The sequence below is a fragment of the Magnolia sinica genome, chromosome 9 (assembly GCF_029962835.1).
Source record: "Magnolia sinica isolate HGM2019 chromosome 9, MsV1, whole genome shotgun sequence".
Taxonomy (NCBI): domain Eukaryota; kingdom Viridiplantae; phylum Streptophyta; class Magnoliopsida; order Magnoliales; family Magnoliaceae; genus Magnolia; species Magnolia sinica.
Genome location: NC_080581.1, coordinates 61411442 through 61420900, shown reverse-complemented (window position 1 = coordinate 61420900; position 9459 = coordinate 61411442). Strand labels below are relative to the sequence as shown.

Here is a 9459-nt window from a genome sequence, read left to right as displayed (position 1 = left end):
TGCTGAGAGAGAGAGAGAGAGAGAGAGAGAGAGAGAGAGAGAGAGAGAGAGAGAGAGCTCAGGCAAGTGGCTGAGTACAGGCCGTACGGCTGAGACAAGTTGGGTAGATGTTGAGTTGAGCTCAGGCAAGTGGCCGAGTAGGGAGGGGGGAGAGAGAGAGAGAGAGAGAGAGAGAGAGAGAGAGAGAGAGGAGCTCGGGCACGGCGGATTGGGTAAGGAAGGGAAAGGGACGAACGAGTAGGGTAGGGTTTAAGTTGTAACTTTTTTTTAAAAAAATTATATATATATATAATATTCGAGCCGAGCCGAGCCGAGTTCGAGCTTTGAGCCAAGCCAAGTTCGATTTCGAGTCGAGTCAAGATCCATTATGATCGAAGTCATATGAAGCTTGGCTCGCCTCAAGTCGTCGTTCAGGTTAAATCAAGCCGAGCTAGATTGAGCCAAGACGAGAGAGCTTTTCGAACTTGCTTGGCTCGTGTACAACCCTAACTAACAGAAAGTTGCATAAAAGAGTCAACAAGAGCATTATAAAACAATTTGCAAGACATTATCTGCTAGAAAGTAGCTTTCTTCCACGTACGGTCGGTAATGCTTTAACAATAAAAAAAAGGTCACGAGTCAAATGGCTTGTTAATCATGAGACAAGAACAAGCCACGATGGACTTAACCGGCCCCATTCATACCCATAAGATGACATCCCTTATAATTATGGTTTCTTCCATATTGTTTTCTCAATGGGAGCCATGTACTTTGTAATGTTATTCATCATCTGGAACTTAGACCATTCAACCAGGAAGTAAGAAATCAGGATTTTAAATGCATGCCATTTTCTTATGATCTTTGGGCCTTCAAACCTTATACAATGGTGTTGCATCTCATGTATGTTGGTATAGGAATTTATTTAAAATTGAGCTTGGACATTAGGAACATTGTGTGATCTAGGTTGTATGAATGAAACTATAATAGTTATCACTGCATCTGGTTTATCTACTTAATGTTAACCATCGTTTTCCGTTGCAAATTTACAATCGGGATCTGCTCCTATTTCTCTACTTTCTAGTTTCAGCTATGACTTTGTTCAAGATTCACCATGCAGCAGACACGTGAATCAAATTAAACCATTCAAGCTGTGAACCATAATTTAGATGGACCATAGACCGAAAGTTATATGGAATTGATTATGTAAATAGCTAATTGGTAGATATTTATTGGATGGTTCAAATGAAATAATTTAGACGGACCATAGACTACAAATTTTTTTTAGCATGTGAACATTTAGGTTGGCGCAATTATATCTTCTTTTATATACTTTTTTTTTTTGTTACTTTTTGGATTTCAGCGCTGTGGATCCTCTAATGGCGGATTCTAACAACACGATTGCGAGTGGAAGACAAACACCACCAAATGGTATGAGATTTGAATTAGAAACAGATTTGGAAATAGAACAGTTTCTCGGTGATCTTAATTGGGTTTCTTTTTCTTTCTTGCAGGGAATCAGTTATGCAAAGCTGGCAAATCTGCCTCCAATTATAGGACTCTGTGAGTCATAACTCTAACTCTCCTCTGTTTCTTTCAAACTCGAGTTCTATCAATGATCAAAAGTCATTTTTTTTTTCTGAATTGGGTTTGTGTAGATTCAAGTTTTGTCCCACCATATGAGCCAGGGGTTTTTTCAAGCCGGGCCACTCCATCCATAGCACAGAGTGAGTGATTTTCTATTGTTTATATCTTTTGGGTGTTATAATATCTTTTGATTCTGCCCTCTTCTGCTTTCGGGCATGTTTGGATGTGCTATGGAATTGGATTTCAACTTTAGTTTGATAAATCGAGATAACCAAATTAGAGTTTCTATTGTCAGAATTCATGTTGAGGATCTGGGTATGTGACTTTGAAATGGAACCTTGAGTAGGGAAAATCCTTGCATTTGGAAACCCGAAAAATGTAAGCAATGGATTCCAGTTGTAAGCTAATTCTGCCAGAACACCAGCTTTTGAATTGGTGGACAAAGGGTAGCTTGCAAATTCAAGGGAATGAATTCCCTTCCAACAATGATGTTTTTTTAATTGTTTCATAAAAAGACCTTTCCAAGTGAATGAATTCTAAGTGCCCAATCATGGTTTCTAGATTCCACATAATTTCATTCTCAGATGTCAAACATCACTGATAGAATCAGTTCTTGAGGAATTTGTTTCGTGGAAATAAATTATTTAGTAACTTCTAAATTCCAAGTTGCCAAATAACTCTTAACTTGAATTTGGGAAACACTTCACTATATATAAATTTACTAGGAAGCATCATGTAATTCCAAGTTGCCACTTCCTCTTTGGTTCAACTAAATGTTTGAAATTCTATTCACTTGTGTATCAAACTTAAACTTGTTGTGTGAGCTAGTCAGAACTCAATATGATATGTGTTTTCATGCTCGCTACATGAGGACAGTAAGCTAAGGTTTCAAGTGCATTACAATGTTTTAGCCTTAAAAAGGGCATAGAATTATGAGATGTTGTATGAATTTCACAAAATTGTTTAACATGTATTAGTAATCCATCAAATGGGCCTATCGTATTTCTAAGTTGACACATTGTAATTTTGATTTTCTTGGGTAATTCTGGGATCGCCCTCTTGATGTCCCCTTCTTCTTATATGTTTTTATCTTTTAATAAAATCTTCGTCGTCTCTCAAAAATAAAAAATAAAAATCCATCAATCCTATTTTTCAGGCTCAACTCTGTGAATCCATTCTCTTGTTGGATTCCAATAGTTGTACCCACATGTCTGCACCATAACCTAGAAAATGAATTCAAGGCCTCCCATCATTTGTTTTTCCATCAGTAAAAAACTACATATTTACAATAAGCAGAAATAAAATAAATGAATCTTCCAAAAGGCCAAAGGGGCAAGGTCCAAGGCTGAAATAACATATACTGTGGCTTTTCTCCAAATACACCTGACATGACGACTTTCCCAATCATGTGTTACAAAGGCAGATCAGTGAATAAATATAAAGCAAAGGTTGGACATAGAATTGATATTAACTGAATGCAATATTATCATATCAGCTTTGTTCTCTTCAGATGAATCGATTTTCATTTGTGTTTTATCATTTGGTTGAAATTTGAGTTGAATTTGTAGTGCTTTTTGTCTTTGTTCTCCTAATACTTTTCCCTACATGCCTCTGTTTATATACATTTCACTTATTTATGCATTTGGTTGATTTTTATTTTTTTTTGAAATTGTGAATTGGGTTTTCAGAGATTTTTCTCTTAATTCAGCTTTGTTCTCTTCAGAAGCATCGATTAACATTTAAATTTTTTATTGATTGGGGTGGAGTTGATATTTGAATTGAATTTGTAGTGAAATGGCATTTCCTAACATGGTTTTTGTTTTCCTAATACTTTCCCCTACCTTTCTCTGTTTATGTAAATCTCACTTTTTTATAGATTTGGTTAATTTTTTGTTGAAATTGTGAATTTGGTCGTCACCAATTTTTGCTCTCAATAAAGTTTTGTTCTTGCCAGGTGAAATGCTTTTGGCTTGTTCGGGTGCCACTTTAAAATGAGTTCATCCCATTTTTGTTAATTGTAACTCTGTTTTAAAGATCATATTTATTTAAAAATAATATTGATAACTAACAATCATGATCTCTAAGATGTAATTGCAATGAACTAATAGGGTATACGCTCATTTTTAAGTGGCACTCAAACAAGCCGTTAGCATTTGAATTTGTCTGAGTATGCATGTAATCTGGTTGAGATTTGGACCTCCTTGTATATAATGTTTCACAGGTGGCTTCGACCCATCACTTGGAGTTGCCGTTTCATTTAAAAATGATCAAATTCCTTGGTCTTATTTGGGCTGTTACAAGTTGATTGTTGTTCAATTTCCTTTACGAAGGAAAATCAACTATCAGAACAATTTGTTATTATTACTGAATTTTAGTGATGTTTTTGAACAGATTTCTACACTGAAGTTTATGTTCTTTAAATAATGATATGATGGCATTTGGTTGATGGGTGGCCTGGTGCATCGCATCACATGGCTTTGCTATTTCGTTAAAAAATTAGCAAATCCATGTCTTGTTTGACTTCTTGGCATGTTTGTTCTCTTCAACTTGCATATGGAGACTTTGATAGTTATCGTTGTAGATGGGTACCAACGTTGCTTGGTTGAAATGATGTATGGACGAGGAGGCTGGAGATAGGTAGGTATATTGGCCAATCTAGGAGTGGACCACATAGAGGATTTTTTAAAATGTATTTAGACAATTTTCAATTTATTGTTGTAAATATTATATATCTTTTATTGTAAATTCGTATAATATTAGTTTAATATTCATTTTTAATTGTACTGCAACATTATTTGGGTTTCAAATATTTAAAAAATACAGTTTCAATCAGGAAAAAAAATTATTGGATTTTGCTAGTGGTCATATGGCTTTTACCAGTGCTTCCTAAACAAGGGTTCGAAACCATCCCGAAATGATGTTTTCTAAAATTTGCAACGGTTTTCAACCGTCCCTATTTTTAAATTTGCGACGGTTTGTAACTGTTTCTAATCTTTTACGACGGCCTTTTAGAAACGGTTGAAAACCGTTCCTAAATGGCATCAAAACGAAAGTTTCATTAGTACAGACAATGTGGAGGCTTAAACCTCCAGCCATATGCTTATCTTAGTTAGTGAAGGAAAGTAAAAGGCTGAAAGAAAATGGCCAAGCTCGAGGGGATCAACTTGAATTTTTTGATAATCTTTTATGGGCGACTGGCTCGGGTCTTGTCATTTCTTTTAGAGCTATATCATTATAGGAAGACAAGAAAAGACGCAAAGCCCCGGAATCACATTCAAAGAGAGAATCATTTAAGGAGTGTTACTCCATAATCACGTTCAAATAGATAATCATTTGAGTGTTGTGGCTAGGTAAATCCTAGCCAAAATCAAGCTTTCTACCAGAATTTTATCCGGCAAGATCTATAAATGGCTCATGGTCATTCCATCCTATTTAAATCACAAATTTTGTGTGCCCAAAGGTCAGAATAAGTTTGTTAGCTCGCCCATGACATTACCTAAAAATTGTATATAAAAAAGGAGGCAGCTTGTTTTTTTTTTTTTTACACACGCACACACCCCACACTCGTGTCTTAGTGGGATTTCACCACTTAAGGATACTCGAACCCTTGACTGGGTGTTGAAACTCCTAAGAGTCTACCAGCGGAGCAAGAGTAAGGATCCTAAGGAGAGAGAGAGAAGAGGCTTGTTAGAGCCTTAAACTGGTCTTTTAATGCTATGAAAAATGACATTTCTACTCTTCGATACTTTGCCATGCCTCATTCATGAGGGCATGCCAGCTAGGAAGTTCTTCTTCCATGCATTGCAACCCCTCATACATCACAATTCCCATTTTTATAGCTTTGTCGCTCTCTCCTTTATGGCATCTTATCTCGATGTTGAATTGCTCGATGCTCTTTCAAAACCCTGATCTCCATTTCTAACAGCATCACCTGCTTCATCAATCCCTAAATCCTATCCTCGAGCTCCCTTATCTTTCAATCTATCCCAGTAATCTCCCCTATCACTATATCTTTTATTCCATTACTAGAGGCATGCTTGTCCTTTAGCATCAGGAAAAAATCCATTGTTCTGCTTCGATTTTCAAAAAACACAGTTGCTTCCTTGAAACCTTCCCTAGCATAGTCGAGTGCCACCGAGAGCATTTCATCTACTTGTTCCAATTTTGAGGCTTATTTGTCATCAGGATCAATAGCCCCACCAAGTTCTTCAACGACCTTGGAAATTGTCAAATTCTTTTGAAAGGGCGAGGTCCGGCAATTTAAGTTCGAGGAATTCCACCAAAAGCCTTTTCAACCCCTCCACATCCTTGTTTACTGAAGGACTTCCCAAGATTTTTCACAAACTTACTAGGGCCTTAAGACAAGCAAAAAGGTCCCAATCAAGAGAGCTTGGAGAGTTTGAAGAACCATCGTCTTCCATAGTAGATAGGCCCAAAGAGGGAATAGGGGAAGGATCATGTGACTGACTGCCAATCATGCTGGTAGATGTTTGGGAAGTACCAGCACATCAAGCTTGATCTTAGCAATAAGAGGACAATACACCACGATGGCAACATCCAATGGAGAAATGTTCATCTTGACCATTTCCACTAACACTCTCCTACTTGATTTTCTTCATCTGGTGGTGAGAGCTACAGGCTATCGCATAAGTTGACCACTTTGTTCCTTTGAGTAGATTATATCGTAGAATATGGGTCAAGAATCCATCTCGCCAGAGTTTTTTCTAAATTTCCTTCACTAATGTCTTGCCCCACAGAAGATGGTTTCGGGGTATTAGAAGCACTAGTCGCGGCTGCTGATGATCCTTGGTCAAAAAAGGCTAGTAGAGGACTTTCTCCTACTCCACCATTGGTTAAAGACTGACAAAGGATGTCTTTCATTCAAAACCCACAATCTTTCTTTGACCAGAGCCATTGTATTTCTTTGGCCAGAGCCATTGGTATTTCTTCTGTTGGAGCCTCTGGAATTCTTTCGGCCAATCCCTCTTCGGTTGGAATCACTTGTATCTCTTCAGCTGGAGCCACTGGAATTTGATTGGCTGAAGCTACTGGGGCATCACCCCCAATCACTCCTAAAGAGGTCTACATGGATGCGGAATCGCTTCTCATTCCAAATGATTCATTGGCTAACCTAGAAACGACATCTTCTCCCAATCCGCGACTAGTCATGGAAACTTCTGGAGCCTGATTCCTTTGGGAGCTCTGATCAACCGATGAAGGTTCAGGGAAAGGAATTAGGGTCCTGACTAGAACACAATGCCATTTGATCAACAATTGTTGATCTTATTTCTCTTCTTCCTCATCGTCAACAAGTACTACCACAACTAAAACATAAAGAAGGAAACCAATTAATGTAATGACCCAAAAATTTCCACACTTGTGCAGTACACAAGCACGTATCCTAGTCTTCATCCCAATTTGAACCCACACTTTTAGGAGAATTGCACCTAAACATGTACGCACATATACACACCAAATAAACTCTGGACCTTATATCCCTAGTATCGTGACAGTTCATCAAATCCATTGTTGTTAGAATTATCCATCACTCGATAAAGATATCTGATCATACACACTACTTTTGAACCATTAAATTTTAGTAAAACAACCACGGGGTCATCACATCTATTCATTTACATTCTCAACTGGGATTTTGACCCATTCATCTTACTTATTGCCCGAGGATAAGCGTAATCTACAATTGGATTGACAATCAAATAACCACATTCTCTTGTACATGTACATACATTCTCATTTATAAACATCTTGAGCTTTAAATCATTTATCATTCAATCAATTATTAGTCTGAACCATTGAAAATACTCTTCATAGACCTATTAACCTATCCAACCGTCTGATTTCAATTCTGACATGTACATCATCACAAAATTTACCAGGATTAATCTCATCTATCACAAGTTGTTGATTTTTAGATCACCTAACCTTTGATAAAATTTAGGCCACCAGATTTGAATCTAGCTATCGTTCCTGTGTTCCAATCCAACAAGTAGGAATGACCTTATGAATGGTTTAAACAACATATAAACACCACGGTATAAAATAGAGAAGTCTTCAATAAAAGGTATTTCCTCATGCGTTTTCTTGTCGTGTGGCCCACCTAAGCCTTGGATCTACCTCAGATTTCTCATAAACATCACCAGTGGGGCCATAGAACTATTTTTTAAAAAATAATAAATAAAGGCAGCGTGCACTGCCATGCAACGCACTCTATATCATGAAGAATCCCCTCCCTCCCTTTCTATCTTCTTTTTCTCCTGACTATCCATCACAATGGGACCCATTAGAAGGATCTAAACCGTCTATCAATTACCCAAGAAGATTTCAACCGCATGCATTCAATCCTCACCTTTCTTATTGTGCGACCCACCTGAGTTTTAGATCTACCCCATTCTTTAGTTTTCAGCCCATCTTAATTTTCCAAACCAGTCAAACAGATTAAATTTCTTATAGACATCACGATGGACCCCACCTAGCTCACTATCAAACCAAAAACACAAAACTGAAAATGTGTTACTTCCTTAGGTCAACAAGAGCACCAAACCAATTTTCTTCTAAAGTCTCTGTCTCCCTTAGGTCGCACTGAACTTTCCTTCAGTGGCACTAAACCCAACTTCAGTCGGACCTAAGTATTGAACTGAATTATCTCTGAAAATCACAATTTGTTGCTGGCGTGTTCTTTGCACATTGGGTTGGACCGAACCAACCTTAGATGGAACCGAACAATCTGTTGTTTCTGTTATTGAATTGTGTGATTTTTTAGTCATTTATCCATCTTTTGTACTTATTTTTCTTAGATCTTTGACTAAATATCCAAGACTTCTCTTAATTAATCTTTTAAGCTTTAATCATTCTTTTTAGACATGATTTCACCTTTGGTTCCCAGATTACCTCCCATGTACAAAATAGATGTTAGCTAATCAATTAAGTACTTTGAATATATGAAAAGTAGTGCAATTGAGAGGATAAATATGCAATATTTATATGTTATCATACGTCTTGACCATTATTGGGTTAGTTGAGGAGTTGCTTTCGCAATAAACCGATGATAGAAAGGAACATGTCAAAAAGCTATACCTAGTGTTATTTTTGTTGCCACTAAGCTCTGTCACTATTTGATGACGAGGATGAAAAGACGAGCTATTGATGTCCTATAGGGGTGAATAGGACAATGCCAAATAATTGAAATAAAAGTGAAATATATGATCTCAATTGCCCAAGTATTGAAACCTTGATGCCAAATAATTTGTAAGGCAACCTTCATATAAAATATTAGGCAGGACAACCTTATTTCACGAATGTCTTTAAAATCAATATTTTATACTAGCACCGGAAGATAAAATAAATACAACATTCACCACAAGGAATAAAATAAATAACATTCACCACAAAAAATAAATAAGCATTCACCACAAGGCACAAGGGGTTATAGTGGTTCGGTGCTTTAAAAAACTACACCTACTCCACTCCTAAACTTACTACCCTCATAATTTTATCTTTCACTATTTCAAGGTTTTCACAAGTTCACCTTAACAACCTTGTACAGTTCCGTGTGATTTTCACGGGCTCATCACAATAAAACCCCTTTTGTAATTTTCACAGGCTCACCACAATAAAACCCATTTTGTAATTTTCACAGGCTATCACAAATCAACTCACTGAGATTTTCATAGGTTATCTCAGAAAAACCTAAATGAAATAAAATAAACATTATACTTATCTTCAAATGTAGATTCAAAGATGTAGTCGAAGCTTGTAGCAGAAGATCTTCTTTCTTGAATGTAAAGGAGGCAGTATTCGCTCAACCAGAAAGAGTATAGGGTTCTAAAGTATTTCAGAAAATGCAAAACCCAACTTTTGTAGATTCAATTCTCTTAA

The 9459-nt window shown here is 36.9% G+C and overlaps 1 protein-coding gene across 2 annotated transcripts; it reads left to right on the top strand.

Moving 5' to 3' along the window:
* The first annotated feature begins 373 nt into the window (after positions 1-373).
* LOC131255503 (sulfate transporter 1.2-like) lies at positions 374-4457 on the top strand. 2 transcript variants are annotated; one of them, XR_009176105.1, is made up of 3 exons: positions 374-1407; positions 1491-1539; positions 1635-4457. XR_009176105.1 is itself a non-coding variant. In XM_058256243.1 (3 exons), exons 1-3 carry the CDS (start codon positions 1356-1358, stop codon positions 3981-3983), a joined length of 282 nt encoding a protein of 93 aa, XP_058112226.1. In that variant the 5' UTR covers positions 374-1355; the 3' UTR covers positions 3984-4457. The 2 variants fall into 2 exon arrangements, 1 of the variants encoding a protein (XP_058112226.1); XM_058256243.1 differs by having other exon boundaries at positions 374-1539; positions 1635-1703; positions 3955-4457.
* Positions 4458-9459: the final 5002 nt, after the last annotated feature.

Coding starts and splice junctions, on each gene's coding strand:
- LOC131255503 (XM_058256243.1), top strand. CDS start 1,356: ATGGCGGATTCTAACAACACGATTGCGAGTGGAAGACAAACACCACCA. Junction 1,540..1,634: donor GCCTCCAATTATAGGACTCT/GTGAGTCATAAC, acceptor GGGTTTGTGTAG/ATTCAAGTTTTGTCCCACCA. Junction 1,704..3,954: donor CACTCCATCCATAGCACAGA/GTGAGTGATTTT, acceptor GTTTTTGAACAG/ATTTCTACACTGAAGTTTAT.